The sequence below is a fragment of the Quercus suber genome, unplaced genomic scaffold, assembly GCF_002906115.3.
Source record: "Quercus suber isolate HL8 unplaced genomic scaffold, Cork oak 2.0 scaffold_440, whole genome shotgun sequence".
Taxonomy (NCBI): Eukaryota; Viridiplantae; Streptophyta; class Magnoliopsida; order Fagales; family Fagaceae; genus Quercus; species Quercus suber.
In genome coordinates, this window is record NW_027069891.1 from 39,569 (window position 1) to 66,493 (window position 26,925).

The 26,925-nt window shown below is 33.1% G+C and overlaps 2 protein-coding genes across 2 annotated transcripts; both read left to right on the forward strand.

Moving 5' to 3' along the window:
* The first annotated feature begins 842 nt into the window (after nt 1–842).
* LOC112007657 (succinate-semialdehyde dehydrogenase, mitochondrial) lies at nt 843–16,898 on the forward strand. Its single transcript, XM_024040021.2, has 19 exons — nt 843–1,122; nt 1,364–1,477; nt 3,220–3,319; nt 3,701–3,749; nt 3,906–3,993; nt 4,147–4,257; nt 4,946–5,008; nt 5,139–5,249; nt 6,420–6,485; nt 6,612–6,689; nt 6,785–6,862; nt 7,862–7,928; nt 12,838–12,923; nt 13,237–13,269; nt 13,375–13,407; nt 14,350–14,450; nt 16,291–16,376; nt 16,614–16,720; nt 16,797–16,898. The coding sequence occupies exons 1-19, from the start codon at nt 1,018–1,020 to the stop codon at nt 16,896–16,898; spliced, it is 1,578 nt and encodes a 525-aa protein (XP_023895789.2). The 5' UTR covers nt 843–1,017.
* Nucleotides 16,899–17,122: 224 nt separating this feature from the next.
* Nucleotides 17,123–21,027, forward strand: LOC136062686 (succinate-semialdehyde dehydrogenase, mitochondrial-like). Its single transcript, XM_065762063.1, has 5 exons — nt 17,123–17,254; nt 19,390–19,475; nt 19,703–19,809; nt 19,886–19,963; nt 20,668–21,027. The coding sequence occupies exons 1-5, from the start codon at nt 17,196–17,198 to the stop codon at nt 20,704–20,706; spliced, it is 369 nt and encodes a 122-aa protein (XP_065618135.1). The 5' UTR covers nt 17,123–17,195; the 3' UTR covers nt 20,707–21,027.
* Nucleotides 21,028–26,925: the final 5,898 nt, after the last annotated feature.

Here is a 26,925-nt window from a genome sequence, read left to right on the forward strand (position 1 = left end):
TCGTAGCCAAGTAAAATGAGAGGAAATAAATTTTTTGGACAAGGCCTTTGTCTAATGACCTTTGAAAGGTCTCTTAGAGGTTTATTGGTGTGTATAGATGATATTCTTTTACACCTTTATGATGTTCTTTTTGCCAATCATGACTAAATTTTTTTAATGAAAGTTCAAGGTTTTCTTAAAAAAAAAAAAAAAATTTGTATTGTTAAGTAACTTTTCATAACAATATTAGGACCCGCTAAGTACCACATAATATTTTGGAATTGATTGTACCATGGTGATTGGTAAAATTTTTTCCATTTCCACCGTTGCTAAGCATGAAAATTCAAAACAAAAATTTATTAGGAAAATAAACTAATAAATTGTGTACCCATTTGCCTAAGCTTAAAAATGAAAATAAAATGGAAGTACAATTATCATCTCCTATACTATTAAAAGCATGATTCTCTGATTGGATTTTAACATTTTGCTTACTAAAATATCCTTACACAAATTCTTAAACTCTCTAAAATACTATTATCTTTTAATTAAATAATTTTAAATTAAAAAACACAAACAGATTAAAAGAGTAATTTACTGTTAGTAACTAGCCTAATACAAATAATTATTTATATATTACTTTTAAATATTATAATAGTAAACCAAAAAAGCAAATAAATAAAAAATAGCATTATTGTACATGCAAAATAAATTAGCAAAAATATATTAAAGCACCAAAATAACCATTTCTTACCTTAATCCAATTACTTCAGTAATAAAGAACAATTATCAGTCGGAACTTATTATATCGTGAAATGAAAATACAATTATCACCATTAATGGAGTCATGAGGTAGACTAAAAACAGTGAACACAGAGGGAAGTACCTGTCCACATCTCCAAAAATAGTCAAATAGATTCAGACACGCGTCAGAGCAACCTCAATATTAGCAAACCAAAACTGACACTCAACTCACACACACACTCGCCGGCTCTTCAGCGCGAGACAGAGAGACACACAAAGAGCGAGAGGTTCATAGATATGAGCACGTTGATGAGAGCAACGCACACATTCACCAAGCTTTTATCGCCTTCTTCGCGTTCCTTCTCTCTTCGACCATCTGCTTCTCTCCTCACTCGCCACCAGGCAAGAACTTACCATACATAAATACCATCTCTCTCTCTCTCTCTCTCTCTAAATCTGTGATTTGATCGTTAGCTTCTATATGATTTTTCAGAGTATGTGGTAAAAATATTATCTGGGTTTGTTTGTTTAGTTAGTAATTTGTTTGTATTTTGAATCAAACTAAGTATCATAGTGTTTTGGATCACATTAACGCTAAAATTAATAAAGGGTATTATTATTATTATTATTATTGTATTGACAGATGAGTACGGAGGCTGAGAATGTTCTTACTCGGCTCAAGAATTCGGGCTTGTTACGAAGCCAAGGCCTCATTGCTGGGAAATGGGTTGATGCCCATGACAGAAAAACTATCAAGGTCTCTATTTAATTTTTTTTTTCCTGTCAATTTCTTATTGAATGCGTATAACAATAACAGAACTTTGGGTCTGCTATGGATTCTTAACAAATAGCGCTAGTTATTGTTGCACACTGCTGTATACACAACTTGTGAAAATATGATTTCAGTTATAACAGTTATAATTGTGAAATGGTGAAACCAATTTCACAATTTCAACTGAAATCGTGTTTCAATTTCAGCTGTGTGTAACTATCACCACTCAACTAATAATTTTGGGGTCCGTTATGGATCCTAAACAAACTAGTTAGGTGCATCACGTGTATTCTTTTATTTTTATTTTTATTTTTTTTTAAGTAGGGGACGCCCCAAAGTGTGTATGTAGTAGATCCATTCATAATAAAGTGACTAATTTGACATTGATCTAAGTACAAACAAATACAAAGTTTTTTTAAGCATAATAAACGAAGGAAAATAAGCTATACCAAATGATTACCAACCATGCTATAGATTGGCATCAGTTTTTTCTCACCAAAAAAAAAAAAAAAAAAAAGACTGGCATCAGTTGCTTTTTTCATTTTATTCCAAGTTGAAAAAGATGAATGATTTTCGATATCGTAGAATGATGAAAAAGACTATAGTTGTCCTTGTTAATTTGTTAAGGATCCAAATTTGAATGAAGAAAAATAATACAGGTGTCTCCATTGAAAAAAGATAATGATTTTTTATATGATATATTGACACCGCTTGCACTTTTCATTTTAAGGAGGTGATTGTATCATATTCAACACATTATAATTGACACACACACACACACACACACACACACATTTTTACTACTTATACTAATGTTGTTTTAGGTTCTGTCCTCCTTAACCTTAATTGAATGCATAATAACCATTTTTTTAATAAAAAATTTGGTAAGTTATTCATGCATTTAGTGGGTCTTGAACAACCTCACCCTCCATCTTACTTTCCTGTGCTCATTGACACCTAAGAAACTGATATGGACACTTATTGTTGGGCCAAGCAAGCTTCTTGCTTTGCTTTGCCTTAGTCTTAGGCTTTCAAAGATGAATGGATACTCGAAGAGGTTTGGATACCCTCATTTGTCAAAAAGGAAAAGAAAAGATGAATACTTCATATCTAGGTGCCCAAATGGTTTATCGTATTTTCATCTTAAAAGAGAATGATCCACTTTGTATTGTTTTGTATTTTTCAAGGTCTGGCTGTACTTTTACATAGCTTTTTATTTATTTATTTATTTATTTTTATCTATATAGTAAAATAACAACAAATAACAATACAACAATCAAGCTTTAGTCCCAAAGTTTTTGGCCAGTTATGGATCCTTAAGAAACCAGTCAAGGTTGGCCATGTGTATGTTTTTTAGAAGGGGGGGGGGGGGGGGGCGCTCCAGCATGTATTTGTAGTGGATCCATTCATTTTAGAGGAATAATTTTTACTCTGGCTGTCAACCTACCATAACCATCCTCTTTTTCCAAGCTTGGGATTGCTATAAATAGAATATAACACTAAGTACAGAGACATGCAATATTATTTATTATTTATATTTTTTTAACAGGGTAAAACAATGAAATAAGCTATACTAAATGAACACCAACCATGATATAAACTGGCATTGCTTGCACTTTTTATTATATTCCAAATGAATTTTTCTTTTATCTAATATGCCTTAAAACTTAAAAGTGCCGTTTTTTTTTTCCATAACAAAAAATCACACCTATTCTATGTCATGGCAGGTTTGCAATCCAGCAACTAGTGAAGTTATAGTAGATGTCCCATGCATGGGTCAGAAGGAGACAAATGATGCGATATCTTCAGCATATGAGGCATTTTATTGTATGAACTTTTAAATTGAACCACTCTGATTATGTTATATTCTGGGCTTTGGCATAACTTGTTAGACAAAACCATTGGTGCTTCTATGCTTGACATATACTAAATCTTTTTAAAATTTAATGTTATTCAAACCTTTAAGTTTAACCACTATGTCAATAATTGTTCTAACTATATTACTTTCAGTAATGGTTATTTAAGGAAATAATTGTTCTAACTAATAATACTTTTAATGTTATTCAAACCTTATACTTAAATGGACTGAGGTTGTGCTTGATATTTTTGACTATATTGGGACGTAAAATACACTTTTGAAATTTTTATTTTTATTCTTTTTTATTATTTTTTAAACTAATGTAATGCATATACAATCTATCTGTGTAGCTTGGAGCAAACTGACAGCTACTGAAAGGAGCAAATATCTAAGGAAATGGTATGTTAGCTATCTTTTGAATCTAGTAAACCCGTTGGTTTTATTGAAAGATACACAATATATTAATTTCACATAAATAGATCCTCCAAAATGCTGGCTGGGAAACTTTATACTTTTGCAAATTTTAATATTAGACTTTTCTACATGAATTTCAAGGTATGATCTACTAATTGCCCATAAAGAAGATCTTGGACAGCTTATAACCTTAGAGCAAGGAAAACCTCTGAAAGAATCCCTGGGTGAGGTATCTCCTATTCTTCTTTTAACTTTGCTTTAAGATATCTGAGCATTGGGCTTGGACACTATATCTTCCTGTTTTCATCATCAACTATATTATTTTGGCAGCATAAGTCATCAATTGTTTTGCAACATATTATGTAATGGACTTAGTTAACAGGTTAGCTACGGGGCTGGTTTTATTGAGTTTGCTGCGGAGGAAGCCAAACGTATATATGGTGATATAATTCCGGCAACTCTGCCTGATCGTCGATTGTTTGTTTTAAAGCAGGTGTGCTTATTCATTTCTTGATGGTTCGAGCTCTATATCATTATCCTCTATAAGTTAAATATTTTGTCTAATTGTCAATTGTCTGTTATACATAAAATGTCTCATCCTTGACTGAGGGAAACATTGTCAAGGAGTTGGGTCTTAATCTCAAAATGATATTAGTGCTTCAAAGAGCAACATCAAAAAGATTAAAAAAAAGATCAACATGTGACACAACTATGTTAAGGGTGCAGGTCTAATATAGATGCAAGATTGAAGATTCTTTGCAGAACTGCCTGAGAGTCCATGGTCTAGTATCCGTGTTTTCCATCCAGTTGATGGCATGTATTTGGTCTTCCTAGCACAGCCCTTGCACTCTCTAAGACTTTTTAGGATGGTAAGGAATACCAGTATTAAAGACAACCCACTTTCACATGATATTCAAGTCTTCACAATCCACACAGAGCAGTTACCAGCATTCACTTTCCTTTTTTGCTTTAGTGTCCTTTTTCTGAACTGTTGCATCTTTGAATTACCTTCTTGTACCGGTGGTTGTTGGAAAGATGACCTTTGATGATTTTGCTCTTGATTGACAATTTTAACATAATATTTTTTATGGAGATTTCTTGATATTTTTTAAAGCACATCCTATTACCAGTTATTATATTTGATCTCTTATTTAAGATTATTTGTAAGTTTTATTTTGCAGCCTGTAGGTGTTGTTGGTGCAATTGCACCTTGGAACTTTCCCTTGGCTATGATTACTCGAAAGGTGTGCTTAATTTAGGATTATTACAGTCTAATATCCTCTGGTGCATATCCTTAAATTGTTTTAGGATTCGATAACTTTAATGACTGAATACCATTTTCAAAATCACCTTTCTGTGCCTCACCTGTATCAGGTTGGTCCTGCACTTGCATGTGGCTGTACAGTAGTCATAAAACCCTCTGAACTCACACCCCTCACAGCTTTAGCAGCGGCTGAGCTCTCTCTTCAGGCTGGAATACCACCGGTAATTTCTTTTATTTATCTGCATACATGCGAACACATTGCTTCTTTTCTTGTCAATAAACTTTTATTATCTATAAAAAAAAAAAAGTGTGTTGTTGATGCGGGAGACGCAAGAAAATTTTTATTTAGTATTATTTATGTTTGCAAGTCAATTGAATTTTTATATTTTAGGTCCTTGCAGTTATTAGGCTATTAGTATTTTAATTTGGATGCAAGGTTATTTTAGTAATAAGGCATTTATGGTTTCCTAGCCAATTAGAACTAGGGTTTAGCAATCCTTTATAAGCAACCTATTGTACTCCTTGAGGAGATAGTTGATATTTTGATGAATGAAAAAAATGGTTGTTTGGTCTCTCTTTGGTCTAGTGCTAACTCTAGGTCCACCTTAGTGCTGACTCTAGGTCTATTCTAGGTGCTGACTTCTAGTGGTTTCCCTATTTGGTGCTGACTCCAAGCCAGGCTTAGGTGCTGACTCTTAGGTCATATCCATTTATTTTCTTGTTGTTTCATTTTGTTTTGGTTGTTCTGCATCATAGTGGTTTCCATTTAGATACTTATTTATGTTTCCAGTAGGGATAAAACTTGGGCAGGCTGTGCTCATCTCCGGCTCAATCCGAGGTGCAAACTTGGCCCTAACCCAGCCCGGCCTGTACTTCTACCCCTACTTGGTCTTTGAGTTGGCTTGTGTATGTTGGATACTTACTTGGTTTGGGTTGACATTATTAATGGCATTCAAATGTTACTCTAAAATGAAAAAAATTCACTGTACATACTCTAAGGTGCTTTCCCAGCATTGAATCATTGAAAAAAACACTATTCCTATCCTAGGCCAAAAAAACATACATCAAGGACTAAACTATATATAGAAATTAGAAAAGATATAGAGCTTTTGGGCCTAACTAATTGTGTGGGTGGCATGTCCTATATGTGAAATTTTTTTTTTCAGCTTACAATAGGAAAATCATGAAGCATGACATCCTTAAAGCTCAAACTAAAATCACATTAATTAAAATGATGCTGGTCTCAGGAATCTGAAGCGTTGGCCTAAGCCCAAGTTCTAGAATGTGGCTTAGACTATGGTGTTTTTTTCCTTTTTCTTCTTCTTGACCAACTGATAGTTCTTCTGTAGTTTCATTTGCTTCTAATGCATACTGATTTCTTAATTGTCTAGGGAGTTGTCAATGTGGTTATGGGAAATGCTGCTGATATCGGGGATGCTTTACTTGCAAGTACACAGGTTTTTTACCTTTAATATATGCTCTGATCTCCTCTCCATGTGATACTATCATGCAATATCCTTCTAGATAATAGGATATAAAAATGATGTGACATTAAGTGTTCTTGTTGTATTCAATGTATTCAGGTAAGAAAGATCACTTTCACGGGTTCAACAGCAGTTGGAAAGAAGTTGATGGCAGGTGCTGCTGGGACGGTTAAAAGGGTATGCACAGGATATGAAATGAGGGCATGTGCTAACAATGTTGAAAGCGCTAGAAATCACCATGTGGCTAATGGCCTTTGTTTTGAATTTTCTAGGTATCTCTGGAACTTGGTGGCAATGCACCCTGCATAGTCTTTGATGATGCAGACCTGGATGTGGCAGTAAAAGGAGCTGTAAGTTAGGGTGATTTTTTATGTATACTGGTTGTAATGGTGTTGATTCCATCTTAGATATCATTACATGAGTTAATATGCATCTGGAGTGAGTACGAAACCATTGTTGTTTGTTTACGTACAGTATTAGATATACCTGAGATGCTGCATAAGGCCATCTAGGCACTGGTTGTAATGGTGTTGATTCCATCTTAGATATCATTGCATGAGTTAATATGCATCTGGAGTGAGTATGAAACCATTGTTGTTTGTTTACCTATAAGATATACCTGAGATGCTGCATAAGGCCATCTAGGCACTTCTGGGGCAGGATATATCCTTTTTACTGGTGCAAATTATACTTGATTCCTTTTTAGGCTGTTCTGCATGCCCTCAAGCTAGTTTATGTGCAACAATGCATCCAACTAAGTACATACTTCAGACAATAGAAGTTTCTAAAGCTGCCAGAGTTAAAAAATACAAGATATGAAATTGTATCAATGCAATGTCAACTGCTTTTGTAAACCCTACATTAGGAGTTTGGCTGTGCCAATAAGTTGGACATAAATGGCATATCACCCCCATGTGTGTTTTATGTTCAAGTGTGATTCTTTGTTTTCTATTTTCCTTCAAGAAATGGGCATCATTTCTTAAGAAAAAGATTGTCAATGACATTTAAATTGGTGAAACTCTTTGTATATGGCTTAACCACCAGAGTGATAAATTAACTACTCTTTCCGTAGTAATTTTCATAAATGTGTTAATTTTTGTGATGTTGTTTCCATCACGTTGATCTTCTGAAATTTATTGTTTTAGCTTCTGGCCAGTAGTTAGATTCTATTTAGCATAACTATATTTTACTTTATATGCTTTAGGTGACTATTAAGTATTCTTGCCCTTTTTCTTTAAACAAGGATAGATAGTTGATATTATTATTCTGTTTTACTTTTACATTCTATGTTCCAGAATATAATTATTTTAGATGTTTCATTTACTGAACAATGCAATTTGTTGTTGCAGCTAGCAGCAAAGTTCCGTAATAGTGGACAAACATGTGTTTGTGCAAATAGAGTTCTTGTGCAAGAAGGTATAGATGAAAATATTGCATTTACGGATATATTAATTTGTCTGGTTGATGCTATTGTATTGTTCAGCATAAATTTGACTGCTTGTAGATTGTCTGTATTAGATATAGTAAGTGAACTCTTAGTGTTTGTGGAGACATAGTTGTATGGATACATCAATATAGCAAATCATTGGTGCTATGTTTGAACTAAACATTTGCTGCATTTTAGTAACAATTATAAAGATTATATAATGAACTTGCTAATACCTGTTACTGCATTGGATAGTCCTTGGCACAAGAAATAATATCTAATTGCATTGGGAGTTTGATTTGGGGGAGAGTTGGAATTGCTAATAGGCAAAGAGGCCCAACTAGTGCGTCAACCCATAACTAAGCTCAAGCCCAACCAAGGTGGGATTAGTTTTAACACTTCCTTGTTGCAGGCGCAGGCCTGACAGACCTACAAATCCAACAGAACCAAATGCCCTCAATGAATCCAACCGACCCCCAAAGATAGAAACATGACTAAACAAACCCAATTAGCCCATGATTTTATGCTCAAGTGTTATAAATTATGCCTATATGGACCCTAAACAAAGAGAATTTCATGGATTATGCCTCAAACAACCCACATATTTGACAAATGTTACCAAAGTTATAAATTCAGTGTCTGTTTGGGAACAACTTATTTAGTTGAAATTGAAAATTTTTTACTGAAAGTACTGTAGATAAAACTAAAAGATAGTTGAAATAGTATAGTGGAGTCCATGAATAGTACCAAAAAGTGCAATGATAAGTTGTATAGTAAAAAAAGCTGGCTTTTTAAGCAATCCCAAACACACACACTCAATCTTCTAAATGTCTATATGTATAAGCTTTCACTTTCTGTAGGGGCAAGGAACAAGGATAAAAATTGTGGAAGGTTTTCTTTCAAAGACAAGTCAATAATAAGAATTTTCTTTCTCTCCCTCTTGTTTTCTGGAGATCTGTGGTGTCTATCACCCTGCTGAATACATACACAATAACAAAAGGAAAATTGGACAGCTGATTTAGCTTATTTGCTAAATAAGCTACCAAAAAAGCTTATCCAAATGCACATTGGTATCTTGATTGAGTATTGTTTCTTAGATTCTTTTTTTTCCCTTTTTATTTTTTAGTTGTTTGTTAAAACATATCTCGTTTGGCAGAGAACATAATACTAATTGTAGACGCATTTGTTGATTCATGATTCAAATGCAATTTTAGGTTTCATAGAGTGTGTTTGGGAACAGCTTTAAGCATTAGCTTTTACCTTTTATGGATAGCTTTTTAAAACCTCAATTTTCCTGTATTTTCTCACTTTTTTCAAATTTTTTCAAGGTGCAAGTATACTTTAAACACACTTACTAAATGTCTATATGTATAAGCTTTCACTTTCTGTAGGGGCAAGGAACAAGGATAAAAATTGTGGAAGGTTTTCTTTCAAAGACAAGTCAATAATAAGAATTTTCTTTCTCTCCCTCTTGTTTTCTGGAGATCTGTGGTGTCTATCACCCTGCTGAATACATACACAATAACAAAAAGAAAATTGGACAGCTGATTTAGCTTATTTGCTAAATAAGCTACAAAAAAAGCTTATCCAAATGCACATTGGTATCTTGATTGAGTATTGTTTCTTAGATTCTTTTTTTTCCCTTTTTATTTTTTAGTTGTTTGTTAAAACATATCGCGTTTGGCAGAGAACATAATACTAATTGTAGACGCATTTGTTGATTCATGATTCAAATGCAATTTTAGGTTTCATAGAGTGTGTTTGGGAACAGCTTTAAGCATTAGCTTTTACCTTTTATGGATAGCTTTTTAAAACCTCAATTTTCCTGTATTTTCTCACTTTTTTCAAATTTTTTCAAGGTGCAAGTATACTTTAAACACACTTTCAGCAAAAAGCTAGATAAGTTATTCCCAAACAGAATTTGAGGGCGATTCTTGCTAGATTTGAGGGGGTGTCATGGCTTCATATTAATTTGGGGAAATCTGAGTTGGTTCTTGTTGGTGGGGGTGCACAATTTGGAGGCTTTGGTGGGTCTGTTGGGGTGTGGGCAGTCTTCTTTTCCCTTGAAATATTTGGGCCTTTCATTAGGTGCTAAGTTTAAGGATTTCACTGTTTGGAATCATATCCTAGAGAGAATGGAGAGGAGATTAGCAGGTTGGAAGAGACTGTATTTATCTAAAAGGGGTAAAGTGACACTCATTAAAAGTGCACTCTCGTCTTTACCTACATACTTCCTTTCCCTTTTTCCTTTACCGAGTAAGGTGGCTAAGTGTATGGAGAAATTACAGAGAGATTTCCTATGGAATGGGATTGGTGGTGAACCTAAAATACATTTAGTTAAATGGGCCTAGGATTGTAAGCCATTGCAGGTTGGGGGGTTGGTTATAAGACGTTTGGGAAGCTTTAATTTTGCCTTGCTAGGAAAATGGTTGTGGAGGTATGGCATGGAGATTGATGCTTTATGGAGGAGGGTTATAGAGGAAAAATATGGGAATATTTGGGGTGGTTGGTGTACGAAAAATGTGACAAGTCCTTATGGGGTAAGCCTGTGGAGATACGTTAGAAGTGGCTGGTTGAACTTCTCTAAACTCCTTGTATATGATGTGGGGGGATGGTACTAGAGTGAACTTTTGGAAGCATGTGTGGTGCAGGGATTGTACTTTCCAAGAGGCATTTCCAGAGTTTTATTGTCTTAGCAGGTCAAAGGATTCCTTGGTGGCTGAAATTATAGGTTGGTCTGCTGGGAGATTTCACTGGAATGTGCAATTTCGTTGTCCACCACAAGATTGGGAAGAAGAAGCCTTTGATCGGTTTATGGGGTTGGTCTATTCTTCGACAGTGCGGGGGTTTGGCCCAGATAAGGTTTGTTGGAAGCCTGCAAGGAACAGAGGTTTTGAAGTTAGAGGATATTATAGCTCCTTCTACCCTCCTACTCTTGTTTCTTTTCCATGGAGAATGATATGGCAATTGAAGGTTCCTCCAAGGGTGGCTTTCTTTTATTGGTCTGCATCCTTAGGTAAGATCTTAACAACAGACAACCTTCATAAAAGACGTGTGATAGTGCTTGACTGGTGCTATAGGTGTAAGAGATGTGGGGAGTCAGTGGATCATCGTCTACTTCATTGCCCCGTAGCTTGGGAGTTGTGGTTTATGGTTTTCTGCTTGTTTGGTATTCAATGGGTTATGCCTCATAATGTTCTTGAGTTGTTTGAGGCTTGACAAGGAAAGTTTGTACGATATCGTCACATTGATGTTTGAAGATTAGTGCCTCATTGCTTGATTTGGTGCATTTGGTGTAAAAGGAATGCTAGAAGTTGTGAGGGTTGTGAACGTTCTTTGCTAGACATTGAGTCTTTTTTCTTGCACTCTTTTTGAATGGAGTGTGGTCTTTTCTCATTTTTCTTGTTCTTCTTTTCCTATTTTTCTTGACCGTTGTACTTTTGTTTCATGATTTGTGCCCCCATAGTACATCTCCAATGTACTCGGCTTGGCACTTTTTCTATTATTAATAATATTTTTACGTTACTTATAAAAAAAAAAAAGTTATTCCCAAACAAACACATAGTGTCATTTAGGTTCTTGAGTAAAATTTCGATAAAGAAATCTGCAGTTTGTGTAAGGCTTAAAGGAGTTTTAATGAGTGAAATTGTGATTTGAATTTTGGAAAGTAAGTAAGATTCAAATTATAGGATTTAGTATGGAGCTGAAACCCCCCTCAGGTAATTTAGTATGTAAAACATCTTATCTTAGTTGATTATTGGTTTATAGTAGTAGCATAGTAGTTGATAGATATTGGTGAAATAATTTAGAGTATAAATTTTAGGTCAACAAGTGGAACAATATGATTTTAAATAAAGGGAAAAAAGGTTGGATTGCATGGGTAAGGTAATTGTTAGAAGTATGTGGTTAAATGATTAAATTTATCATATTCCAATAGCTTAAGCTTTTGGGACATTTGTTAATTTAATATGATATTAGAGTGGGAGGTCCTGAGTTCAATTCCTGTCTCCTCCACTCTACCTCCCATTTAAATTCCCATGTGTTGGGTTTCACCTATTAAAAGATAGTTTCGGCCCACACGTGAGGGAAAGTGTTAGAAGTATGTGGTTAAATGATTAAATTTTCTATATCTCAATAGTTTAAGTTTTTGGGATAATTGGTAATTTAACAGTAATGATAGCAGCTTAGCAGCTCAAGGGCTTAGTTTGGATCTGCTAAGGTTTGACTTGAGATGAATAAGACTGGAAGTTTGGGGTGGTCATAACATTAAGTATTATTTTATGTTGATTTTTTCCTATAGAGTCTAACTTCCAAATTGTAAGAATTCTTAAGAAGTATTTCATGACTATTAAATTACCTTAGAAGGGCTGTTTTGTCTTTTTACTATATTCTTGATTTGGTTTTGGACCCTCTTAAGGCCTTATGAACTCCCAATAAGCAAGATGAATTATACCTAGAGATGTGGATATATATATATATATATATATGGACTCATATTAATTAGTTGATTCTTTTTCTAATGCATGCAAATGTTAAGGTATAGTTTGATACATCAATAATATTAATATAAAAAAAGTTTGATTCATTTGCTCCTGGTCATGAGCATAAATTGCTTATTTCATCAGGGGTGAATGCCCTTGAATTACTCAACAATTGGTTCTGGTGGGTTGGAGCTCGTAGGTTTTACTGGCTAGAGGCAAATCCAAAGGGCTCTTCTTTAGAAAGGTTCCCTATGTTCAAAATAATAATAAAAAAAAAAAGTTTGATTCATCAATAAAAAATTTCACTACATGGTCTGAACTGGTTCATCTGTCTGGATTTTTAAGAAGTTTCTGGTATATTCCTTCAAATAAGCCTTTTTTTCCTCCCATTTGCACAATTAATAGATTTTTTTTGCAGGTATCTATGAGAAATTTGCAAATGCTTTTTCAAAAGCTGTCCAGAATCTCCAAGTTGGGGATGGCTTCACTGAGGGTGTGGCCCAGGTAGGCATTTGTGCACTCTGTGTCACAGTTGTGGTGCCCCCATTTCTGAAGCTACTCTATTCTTCACGCTTTCTTTAGAGTCACAAAATTATAAAAGAGATACTGTCTCATTTGATTGTAACATTTGATATTGATCTCTTTTATTTTCTATATCATATGTCTTTTTTTGAAAATTGGAGATGATATTGCATTCACCCATACATACAGAAATGAAGGTTTTTTGGGGCTACTCTTAAACTTCTTTTATCTTCCCCTCTATTTCTCCCCAGTGAGATGTAATCAGATTTGGAAATAACTATTCATTTCCTCACAGGGTCCTTTAATCAATGAAGCTGCAGTACAGAAGGTATGTTTGCTTTCAATTTTTCCAGTTTGTAATGAGCATTATGTTGTGATCCTGGAGTTACTGATATCAACTTCTATCTTGGTGCCTTTTAAATTTTCCTTGCAGGTTGAATCATTTATTAAAGATGCAATCTCAAAGGTTTGTTTACTCAGTTATTCTGTTGAATTAGTAATTGCTGATTTGGAGGTTGTAACTTCTTTTTGGCATTATGTCATATGATTATCTTAACATCATTGAGTACCTACTAAAGAAGGATGCTTACTTGGGTACTATTTTCCATGCATCTTAGTCGCTTGACACCATGGCAAGTGCCTTTAAATCTTTAATTGATTTTAGAGCTGCAAATCTCTCCAATATATATTTTCTTTAGTTTTGATGCACTGCTTGTACACTACCTGTGTACTGGGTGCTGTTTCATTTTTCTTTTTGTTTCATATTAGAGTTGCAAATCTCTCCAATAAGTCTACATGTTGTTATCATGGCCTTGTAGTTTAGTAGTACTTCTCCTTTTAAATGTGGAGATTTGGGGTTCAGCCTGTCATAAGGATTTATGGTGTAGATGGTTATTTATCCTTTGGCTGTAAAATAGGGCTATATGTTAGTGTTTTATCAATTGAATAATCTTCTTAATTGTTTGCATGGAGTCATTATATTGAGTCAATCATGAAGTCCACTTGTGGACCACCACAAAGTGTAAAAGTGGAAGTCAGTCATGAGTCACATCTTTGATGTTTGGCTCAGGAAGTTGGTTGGTAATTCTCAGGAATATGACATTCACAATGCGGTTGTTATTTTGACATTTATCTTATTTCCCTCTTCTCTCTCTCTCTCTCTCTCTCTCTCTCTCTCTCTCACACACACACACACACACACTTTGCTTTGATACCTGAAGAATGAAAAAAAAAAAAAAAAAAACTATGTTCCCATATTTAATGAAATCAAATAATATGTACCTTTCATTTTCCTTTTTGCTTGATATTGCAATTTTAAATGTATTCGTCATAGCTCACAAAATGACAGTCAATAGAACTTTTCTTGTTAAGAAATAATGCAACTCATAAATTATGATTTTATTTGAAGGGAGCAAAAGTCCTACTCGGGGGTAAAAGACATAGTCTTGGTATGACTTTTTATGAGCCTACAGTTATTGGTGATGTCAAGAGCGAAATGCTTCTATCAAGGTGAATGGTTTTCTTTTAAAATTTTTTACATTTGTTGTTCTACATTTGCATTTTTTTTAGTTGCGGATATGCTATTGCACTTATTCTTGTGTGCATATTAATGTTTTATACTGTGACCATATTAATGTTTTATACTGTGACCTCAACAGTAGCTGGGCCATTATATTCCGCATATGGGTGTCATTCCTTTTAATTGTCATGGACAAGTTTCAAGAGGCAACTTGAACATGTCTCTAAAAAAACAATTGAATTCGAACATGATGTCAAAAGAAAAAGAAAAAAGAAAAAAAGTTGAGAGGCAAGAACACAAATAAGTGTGTGAACTTGAAGTCTTGAACACGATCTGTTTATTTTCTCAGAATGCCAAATCTTTACAGAATTCAAAGGTTGTACAAGTAACATGACATGGCATGGCCGACATGGTTGGTGTGAAATAAGTTTTGTTCACTCAGGTTACCTATTGATCTGACATGAAACTAACAAGTTTAATTTGTTTTGTCAAACGTTTTATTTAGAATATTAGACCACTTAGACTCCCTTTTGTTATAATGCAAACTCAACATCTTAAAATATTGCCATGAAAGATCTAGTTGAAAAAGTAGTAGTATAACGTTAATCTAGTTGTTTGCCATATTGGGTTGAATCATTATATTGTCAAAGGGGGTAATTATTTGTGTCAAATGCAGGTCAATTATGGGTTTGGAAAGTTATCCCAAATATGAGCTATTCAATATGCATAAGATGGGTGAACCCAATTTACCTAAACAAGACTAGGAATTTAGGTGAAAACCAAACTGCTAACTTTGTTTAGCTTTGAGTTGTTCATGAATTGTGTCAAGACTACTCGTTAGAATTTGGAGTCGTTTCGTTGTTGCTAGTAGAACTTCTCTCATTTAGGAATGTTATCCTTGATTTTGCATAAAGCGATCAAAAAGTGAAATTGAGTGAGCAAGCTGGACTTAATTGTCCATGTTTTACAAAATCCTTTTTTCCCCCTTTTGTTTTGGTGAGAACCAGAGACATGGACATGACATGGAACACGGTGATACGACAATTCTTGAAAAATTAAGACATGACATGGATACTGCAATTTAGTTAATTAATTAATAAATTTTTTTCGATAAATTTTTATTTTATTTTATTTTTGTAGGCATATTTTATGTTTAGTTTGGCAAAGGTTTTTTTTTTTCCCCACAATACACCTTGGACTTGGAATTTGATGATCAGTAATCTGTTATTTTTTATTTTAAGAAAAATTTAAACAAAGTTTCTTTTTTACTGAAGCTATTGAAAAAAAAAAAAAAATTTCTGCTTGCATTTTTTTGGTATCAACTGTGAATAATTGACTGATGTGAGTGGGGCATGTATATCCATGTCTCAGTACACTAATTACCGGGTTCTGAACGAATTGAGCTGGTTGTAGATTGCAGATTGCTTGCACTGCTATGGTGTCAGTGGTAATGAGTTCAACTCCTAAGTCTAGATTTTTTGTGTGATTGGGGATACTCCTGGGTCTGAAGAAATAAAAGGAAAAAATACATTGTCGGTCCCAAATTTTAGCCCATGAGTGATTTTAGTTCCTAAATATTGAAGTGATTACTTTTAGTTCCTTAAAGTGATCAATTTTAGTCCTTAAACAAACTTAAAGTGATTATTTTTAGTCCCTAATATTTAAACTTAAATGACTAAAATTGCTCTGGTAAACCTTAGGACTGAACAGTGTATTTAAGTGAAAAGTATTGGCTTATTATGTGCTTTAAAATGTTTTTCTTAATTCTTTTAACTGGATGAATTTTTGTATGTTAGTTTTTTTGTGCTTAAGCTGTTTGTCATGTGTCAGAGAGGAAGTATTTGGACCAGTGGCGCCCTTATTGCTGTTTAAAACAGAGGAAGAAGCTATTCGCCTTGCTAATGACACCAATGCAGGTTATTTTTCTGGATATGATTTATATTTTAATGCAAGAAATTCAAAACATACAAAATATCCTGCTCTCTCTCTCTCTCTCTCTCTCTCTCTCTCTCTCTCTCTTTTCCTTGGTCAATTAAAACTCATTTGCGTTACATTTCTGCTTAAGTTATTCCATATTGATTCAATTTTTTTTATTTTTTATTTTCTTCACTATTCAATTTCGTGGTTGATTGTTTTCCTCTATACTTTCGCAGGTTTGGCTGCTTACATATTTACAAACGGCATACAACGTTCATGGCGTGTGTCTGAGGCTCTTGAATATGGACTTGTTGGTATCAATGAAGGCATAATTTCTACAGAGGTTGGTTTCATCCTGCACCCACCAACATATTAAGAAATTATTGTAGCTAGCTTGTCACAAGTATGTTCAAATGCAGGTTGCTCCATTTGGAGGTGTCAAGCAGTCCGGTCTTGGAAGGGAAGGTTCCAAGTATGGGATGGACGAATACCTGGAAGTAAGCTTACTGACAATGTCCTAATGCAACTCTTTTTGTTTTTTTTTTTTTTTGGTCGCCAGAAAAAAAAAAGGGGGGGGGGGGGGGGGGAAAAAAAAAAAAAAAAAAAAAAAACTATGTTCCCATATTTAATGAAATCAAATAATATGTACCTTTCATTTTCCTTTTTGCTTGATATTGCAATTTTAAATGTATTCTTCATAGCTCACAAAATGACAGTCAATAGAACTTTTCTTGTTAAGAAATAATGCAACTCATAAATTATGATTTTATTTGAAGGGAGCAAAAGTCCTACTCGGGGGTAAAAGACATAGTCTTGGTATGACTTTTTATGAGCCTACAGTTATTGGTGATGTCAAGAGCGAAATGCTTCTATCAAGGTGAATGGTTTTCTTTTAAAATTTTTTACATTTGTTGTTCTACATTTGAATTTTTTTTAAGTCACGGATATGCTATTGCACTTATTCTTGTGTGCATATTAATGTTTTATACTGTGACCTCAACAGTAGCTGGGCCATTATATTCCACATATGGGTGTCATTCCTTTTAATTGTCATGGACAAGTTTCAAGAGGCAACTTGAACATGTCTCTAAAAAAACAATTGAATTCAAACATGATGTCAAAAGAAAAAGAAAAAAGAAAAAAAGTTGAGAGGCAAGAACACAAATAAGTGTGTGAACTTGAAGTCTTGAACACGATCTGTTTATTATCTCAGAATGCCAAATCTTTACAGAATTCAAAGGTTGTACAAGTAACATGACATGGCATGGCCGACATGGTTGGTGTGAAATAAGTTTCATTCACTCGGGTTACCTATTGATCTGACATGAAACTAACAAGTTTAATTTGTTTTGTCAAACGTTTTATTTAGAATATTAGACCACTTAGACTCCCTTTTGTTATAATGCAAACTCAACATCTTAAAATATTGCCATGAAAGATCTAGTTGAAAAAGTAGTAGTATAACGTTAATCTAGTTGTTTGCCATATTGGGTTGAATCATTATATTGTCAAAGGGGGTAATTATTTGTGTCAAATGCAGGTCAATTATGGGTTTGGAAAGTTACCCCAAATATGAGCTATTCAATATGCATAAGATGGGTGAACCCAATTTACCTAAACAAGACTAGGAATTTAGGTGAAAACCAAACTGCTAACTTTGTTTAGCTTTGAGTTGTTCATGAATTGTGTCAAGACTACTCATTAGAATTTGGAGTCATTTCGTTGTTGCTAGTAGAACTTCTCTCATTTAGGAATGTTATCCTTGATTTTGCATAAAGCGATTATAAAGTGAAATTGAGTGAGCAAGCTAGACTTAGTTGTCCATGTTTTACAAAATCCTTTTTTTCCCCTTTTGTTTTGGTGAGAATCAGAGTCATGGACATGACATGGAACACGGTGATACGACAATTCTTGAAAAATTAAGACATGACATGGATACTGCAATTTAGTTAATTAATTAATAAATCTTTTTCGATAAATTTTTATTTTATTTTATTTTTGTAGGCATATTTTATGTTTAGTTTGGCAAAGGTTTTTTTTTTAAAAAAAAAAAAAAAAAAAAAAAATTTCTGCTTGCATTTTTTTGGTATCAACTGTGAATAATTGACTGATGTGAGTGGGGCATGTATATCCATGTCTCAGTACACTAATTACCGGGTTCTGAACGAATTGAGCTGGTTGTAGATTGCAGATTGCTTGCACTGCTATGGTGTCAGTGGTAATGAGTTCAACTCCTAAGTCTAGATTGTTCGTGTGATTGGGGATACTCCTGGGTCTGAAGAAATAAAAGGAAAAAAATACATTGTCGGTCCCAAATTTTAGCCCATGAGTGATTTTAGTTCCTAAATATTGAAGTGATTACTTTTAGTTCCTTAAAGTGATCAATTTTAGTCCTTAAGAGCATTAGCATTGGGGAATGCTAATGCCAAATTTAAGGAAAATTTGGAATTTTAAACCCCAAAATCATCTGCATTGGGGAATGCTAAACAGTAGTATTGCAAATTTTTTTGCAATACTGCTACAGTGCAATTCTAAACATAAAATTGCACTGTAGCAAGTATTGTAAAAAAAAAAATAATATTTTATTTGGAAGAAAGTTGAAAATGAGAGAGAGGAGAGAGATAGGAGAGAAGATATAATTTTGAGATATATTATTTTATTATGTAAATATATTATTTTAATGAGTAAAAGAGGGAAATAGAAGTTTGGGATGTAGAGGTATTGTAAAATGGTATGGTATAATGATAAAGTGGCTTTTTAGAATTGTAAAATAGAGTAGCATTGGAATTTTTCAATGCTAATGCTCTAACAAACTTAAAGTGATTATTTTTAGTCCCTAATATTTAAACTTAAATGACTAAAATTGCTCTGGTAAACCTTAGGACCGAACATTGTATTTAAGTGAAAAGTATTGGCTTATTATGTGCTTTAAAATGTTTTTCTTAATTCTTTTAACTGGATGAATTTTTGTATGTTAGTTTTTATGTGCTTAAGCTGTATGTCATGTGTCAGAGAGGAAGTATTTGGACCAGTAGCGCCCTTATTGCTGTTTAAAACAGAGGAAGAAGCTATTCGCCTTGCTAATGACACCAATGCAGGTTATTTTTCTGGACATGATTTATATTTTAATGCAAGAAATTCAAAACATACAAAATATCCTGCTCTCTCTCTCTCTCTCTCTCTCTCTCTCTTTTCCTTGGTCAATTAAAACTCATTTGCGTTACATTTCTGCTTAAGTTATTCCATATTGATTCAATTTTTTTTATTTTTTATTTTCTTCACTATTCAATTTCGTGGTTGATTGTTTTCCTCTATACTTTCGCAGGTTTGGCTGCTTACATATTTACAAACGGCATACAACGTTCATGGCGTGTGTCTGAGGCTCTTGAATATGGACTTGTTGGTATCAATGAAGGCATAATTTCTACAGAGGTTGGTTTCATCCTGCACCCACCAACATATTAAGAAATTATTGTAGCTAGCTTGTCACAAGTATGTTCAAATGCAGGTTGCTCCATTTGGAGGTGTCAAGCAGTCCGGTCTTGGAAGGGAAGGTTCCAAGTATGGGATGGACGAATACCTGGAAGTAAGCTTACTGACAATGTCCTAATGCAACTCTTTTTGTTTTGTTTTTTTTTTTTTTTTTAGGGGGGGGGGGGGTGGAGGAGAGGGGTATCTTCTCTTCATGATGTGTGTGTCCACTATTTACTAGTATTCAATTAGGTTCTCAATAATTTGCTACTTATCAAATAATTTTTTGATCGACAATCTGATTTATGGGAATAATTTTCTACTTAACAGTAACAAATATTGAAATATATATGCATCTTTATGTATGTTGCTTCTGTTTACTAATTTTCATGCTGTCTGTCAAGAAAGGAATTTCTTCAAAATCAGAAGTTGGAATTCAAGACTTCAAACAATAATCTAAAACTGCCAACAACACTTCAATCTTTCCTTTGATGGGTTGCTAGATATTCTTAATTTATTTGAGGGCAGTATTGACTTTTTAAATTATATAATTTAGGATAGCTGATGTCAGTAAGGCATCTCTTTGTAATTACCTAATCTGGGAACAGCCCCTTGAAAACAACACTAAAATGGGGCAATTGCATGTAATTTTCCCTTGCTTTTCACTCTGCTGAAGTTCTTGAATTATCTACTTATTAAATATATTTTCCATATTGGCTCAAAAGTTTTGTTCCTTTATGGAAGTCACTAATGACCATATATCAATCTGCTTATATCTGTGCTGTCATTTTGATACATCTTTCCATACAATGGTTTCAGATGAAATATGTGTGCTTGGGGAATATGAACAGCAATTAATGTGAAAGGGCTCTGCTTGGACTGTTGTCAATGTAGCACATGTTGGAGCCTTGACAGTGACACTGCTGCTGTTAAGCTTAAGTTGCAGACAGCCTGCAGAAACAGTGCAATATCAACAGTAAAAGATGAGCAAGATTTAAATACCATGCATGTATCTAAAATAAGCGTAGACTTGTCAAGGATTAAGTTGAGTTAAATTATACATTGGTGGTCAATATTGTTAACCCCACTCTTTTCTCGAAGGTTGGTTGACAATATTACCTTCTCGCAAATACCGGTGAATTTTTATATCTTTTCAATAAAACAGTTTTGGCTGCACAATTGAGTTTTGGCAAAATAAACATGTGAATCTTGTGTGTTAACCCGTTTAAGTAAATTACAAGTGAATTTTATTTACTTTTAAAGGGCAGTTAGACTCCGTAGTTCATGCTTTAGCCAAGTTTGCGGCCCATTGTAAGTTGTCTTTGTGTTGTAATAATTCCTCTTCCTCCTGTTAGTGAGGCTTGGAGGAGAAATGCTCCTCCTTGTTTTGAATTTAGTCCCCCCCAAAAGAAGGTAAATGTAGCTTTTGTACTTGCTACATCCTCGCACTGCACCATTTGCCACTTTGTCTTTGTGATTACAGTCACACAGATCCAGCGGGGAATATTTTAGAATCATAAAGCAGGCTCTTGTAATTGAATTTGTGTAATCATCACTTTTGTAATGTACTAACCGAATCCCACCAAAAAAACGTGGGTAAAAAAAAGGATGTGTAGGGGCAATTGCTCTTTGAGCTTGGTTGAGGCTGGTTCAAGGATTGAAATTACTGGTCCAAGTGTTGGCAGCTGGTTTTGATTCACTTCCCAGTACTTTTACAAGGTGCAGACTCTAAGTGTAAGTTGAGTAGCACTACAGGCATATCAGTAGCACTGATACACTCAATCTTGTTCCAACCTTGATACACAATATAGGTATCAATCTTATTATCACAAAGGGCTGATACTTTCCCAGTCTCTAGGCGAAAATGAAGATGAAGATGTGATGCTACTTGCTTTTCTTCAATGTCCAATCCAATTGCCATTTGCATTTGCAGTTGAGTATGAATGCATTAACCAGTAACCATGGTGTGAAATGTAAGAGCAGTGTAAGGAAAAATTTCATCTTGTTAAGCTGGGAGGTTTTATTTTTTGAGAAAAGGACTAGCTTTATTAAGAAATATCAGCCATATCGGATTAAGATTATAGCATTGAGGTGTGGAGGAACACATTCCATTCACACCGAGAACCCGCTAACATGTCTAGCATGCTAAGCAATGTTATGAGCAGTAGAATTACCCTACCTCCTATTGATATTCTATCATTGAACTGACTAATTTATATAAATATATGATGGCAAATTATACTCTTAAGATATAGTTAACAAGTATTTTATTTTATGAAACTTTCCCCCCCTGCCAAAAAAAAAAAACCATTCTACATTAAAGCTTCCATGTGAACAAACAATCACAAACCTAAATTAGGATAAATTGAGAAAATTAGAAATATAACAAAAAATGTTAAAGAGTACAGCCTTTTTTTTTTTTCAATCCTTTATCAGTTGGTGATGGTGGTACGCGATAGCTCTATGTTATAAATGTATATCATAGAGGTAGTATATGTAATTTATCCATATATTTAAACTTTAAAGCATAAGTTTAAGGAAAGAATAGAAGAATTGAAATGGCTCAAATGCAATCTTTGCAAGATGAGTAATATTATGGACAACATTTTTTCATAACAGTTGAATTGACAAGTTTTTATTGGTTCTAATTCAGGTTTATCACTTATATCATTTTTTTACTTACTAAGAACAATTTGCTCATCTTGATAGTTTTGAATTTTATTTTTTTGTGTCCCTAAACTTAGTGTTGCAAGATTGATAGCTTTGGAATGACTCGACTTATGACATATGGCTATCTTTTGGTTAACCATGAATATTGGAATCTTTGTAAAATTGTGAGGCTCTAAAATGACTCATCTTATGCCATATGGCTATGTTTTGTTTACCCATGATGAATATTATAGTTTCTTGCTTGTATGATTGCATCTTGTTCACATAAAAATGACAACGTAGAATTTCAACTTGATTAAATTTCACAAGTAATTTTTAAAGAGCAGAAGTTGCACTGTCGTCCATTTCATAACGCTCTTTTCTATTGTCTTTTGTGAAGTGGGTTTTCTCACAATTGTCACAATTTTTTATATTTTAAAAATCTGAAGCCCTGCCAAACTTGTCTTAGGCTTTTGATTAGACTAAATAAATTTTTTTTTTTACTAAATAAAAAAAAAAATATATTTTTTCTAAACGATTAGACTAAATAAATTGCTCTTTTGGGCTCTCAGACTTGAAAGCACAATCAAACCTTGGAACTTTTTATTATCTGATTTGAAGTTGGGCCGAGACCAATTGCTAAGTAACATTCAGCTATAAGCAATGTTATGTACGCCTCTCTCTCTCTCTCTCTCTCTCCAACTTGTTCAAATAGAAAGTTATGATTGGAGCAAATAGACCCATCACACCAACATTGCTTTATCATATACCAATTACAATATGCTACTCTAATAATTGAGAAAAAATTATGAAAATTTTAATGTTTCTAGATATATTATGTTCTTATGGTTAAAAATTCTAAATAACTAGATTATGTCCAAAAAGTACTCAGGTTTATAAAGAATAAATATTTAATTTAAAAAAAATATTTCAATAATATAATTAAAATTGAAGGATACAGGAAATAGTTTAAAAAAAAAACAAATTTTTTTTTTTTTAAAAGTTTTGTGGTGAGAGCATTTCGTATAAGACTCGTTTTTTAAACAATTTTTTTTTTAAAGTTTTGTGGTGAGAGCATTTTGTATAAGACTCATTTAAAAAAAAAAAAAAAATCAAAACAAAAGGTTAAATATAGATTTTAAAATAAAATAATAAAACTTCTTTTAAATTTCTCAAAATATTAAAAATCACATTTCTTTAAAATTTCTTGAAACTTTTGATTATTGAGTTTTAATTGGAGTAATATTTTAAATTTCTTATAACTTTAATTATAGGGTTTTACTTAAAACAAATTATGTAATATTTTCTTGAACCACATAGTGAAGACATAACATGTAAGGTCCACTTTTAGTCATACAAATTATGGTAGATGATCAAAATAATTTAAACTAAATAATGAAACTCTTTTTGAATTTTTAGAAACTTTTAGTAATAGATTTTTAATTGGATTTCTTGAAAATTTGGCAATAGATCGAATTACACTTACCCCTTGAGGTTGGAAAGATGTTGGAAACTCCATATATTTAAAAATAACACTTAGTTCCTAGAGTTAAAAAGAAGAAGTTACAATAGCCACTATGGTTAGTAGGCTTTATTTTGAAGTTATTTTTTATTTTTATGAAAATTTAGTTTGAAAAATATGTATTTTGATTCAATTTGTAGTAGGCATAAATGATCATATGAGGTTATTTATTATTTAAATCATACCTCAAGGGGATTTTTTTTATTTAAAATTATATAAAAATATGCTGTTTTTTAAAAGTATTTTTTAATAAAATTTTTGTAAACTTCGAGAGAGGATGTTATAATTTACCATAATTTTATTGCAACACATTTTTGTGGGAGAACTATTTTCTTAGTCGGATAAAAAGTTGTAAAGGTGTAAAGTAAGGGTGTAAAATAAATAGACAAAATGACTGATCACATGGTAAAATTAAATACAATATATATATATATATATACACACACTAGTATTCTTGGCATGATCACCTCATCTCTGTATGATAGTCCTGTATATTTTAACTGCTATTCTGATATTACTCTTGTTTTGGATGATCAAAAAGGAGATGGCATTTTCTTGATACAATCATAACATGTACGACACAATTTTTATTATACAATATATGATATTATTTTGCAAAAATTTATAATAAAAAAATGAAAAGAAGAAAAAGTTTAAAGGTGTATATAGGTGATCTAGCTATAGCACGAGTTATGAGCTGCCTCAGTATGTGCATTTCAATCTAACATCCCGTCTGAAAAAGATCAGAATATGACAAAGGAATGTCATATATTCCCCACTACATTGTGACTTTGAGGATCCTCAGCCATCACCATGCTCTCTCATCAATCTCTTTAATTACTTAATAATCATCCAATCACACAAATTCAATCTTAATATATAGTAATCACAGTTTCTTCAACAAAGTAATGGACGGTGCACCACCCTATCAAATCTTTGGGGGAAGAACTAGATAGAAAAAGAGAGAAGCTTTGCAAAGTATTCAAATTGGGCATGAAACATAGGGTCCCACTAATTCACCCTAAAGGAATATATTCATTTTGGAGAATAATTCTCAGAGAACATAAAGATGCTTAAATTTCAAGCAAACATGCCCTTAATACTAAGCTAACTCACTTTTCCACCTGGGTTTTAGCTTTGACACTTATTGAACTAAAAGTTAAACCCTAACTTTGCTTCAATATATTATAAAGGGAGCCATTGTGGCACAAGTAGTCGAAAAAGGAATCTCACAAATTAGTCTAAATATACATATTTTTTCCCCTTTTTCTTTTTCTCTTCTTATTTTTAGAATAGAGTGGTGTAGAAATAAGGAAAAAAAAAGGCATTTCATATTGTAAGCTAAGGGTTGGTGAGAAAAGGAATTCTAGAGCTCAAATCAGCTAATAAATTGGATATTGTCACAAACTAGATAGCTTGATTTTTGACTTTTCAAGCAAGCATTGGCTTGATTGGTGGACTGTTAAGTGGGACCTAGTTAAACTTTTCTATACTATAGGTGGGTCAAACTTTTGCACGTAAATTTGATTGAAGGTATGGAAATTAATTCTTAATAATATATAATAGGACTATAATGTTGAGCAAAACTGAGGGTTTTTTTTTTAAAGAATTTTCGGAGAAGAATCTTCCTTTAATTGTCAAAGAAGAAAGCATCTATTCCATTTTGGATTTTGATGAATAGCATGCATTATATGATATCTCTAGCTTTGACATGCTCCATCTTTGCATGGGCTTTACATGAGAGAGAGAGAGAGAGAGAGAGAGAGCTTTGTATGTATAATATATATATTTGGTATAACAATTGTTTTTTACTACTATAAGTGTATTATAAAAAGAGAAAATTCATAAATACAAATTATTTTACAATATTTTTATAAATTGTTAATGTGGTCAATTTTTACTGGTTCTTATTTGGATCCATCACTAACATTATTTTTTTCATTTATCAATAATCACTCACCATATCAGCAATTTGTAAAAAAATATTATAAAATAATTTATAGGTCTGGTATTTTCCTTATAAAAATGATAACCGTGATAAATTCATGTAAAAGTTATACCATCCTATAATAACTTGACATGACATTATCAAGTCAAGAAATAATTTGTGATTTTTTTTTTCTCTAACATTGTTCTTAAATATCCTGTTTTACTTTTTAAACTATCAGTGTGGGACCTTGTATCTATTTATGGGTTTGACTCTATTTTAGCTTTTTTGTTTGTTATGGTTTGGAAGGAAGTAGGAATGCCAGGAAGGACAATCTTCAATTCCACAAAAGTGATAAGGTAATGAGCCCCAACAAGCTTTAGAAGTTGAAGGTCCCCCACTCCTGTCATCAAAAGCTCCACATCCGAAAATCCTTTATGCATTGATGTTGAATTTCCAAAATGTTACGAACCACAAACCCTAAAGTTGTAGTTCCTTATCATGTTGTTTTTTAGTGCTTTTCTTATTCATCGTAGGAAATTTACATACTGATTATTAATCTTCTAACTCAATGCTTTATTATGTATAATTTCTCTGAGCTTTAATACAGTTGGCACAAGAGAAGACCATGGAAAATGACAGTGTCAATTCATTAACTTAAAAGGTACTAAAGTTTCTTTGAGAAATAATATAATTCAGATAATGAAAATCAAAATATTTTCATAATTATACCTTAGAGAAGGACAGGACATTATGTCTTATATATGACCATAGTTAGGTCACAGTAATTTCAACTTTCGCCATAAGTTGAAATTAGATCTCAAATGCACATGAAAGGGTGAACAATATAGCATCACTGTGACCTAACTAGATGATCATCAATAAGGTAGTACTATATGTATGTTTTAAATCTCATTTGGGGAGGATCAGGATTCCCTCCATTTGATATGAATCTATTTCACTTAAAATAAAGAGAATC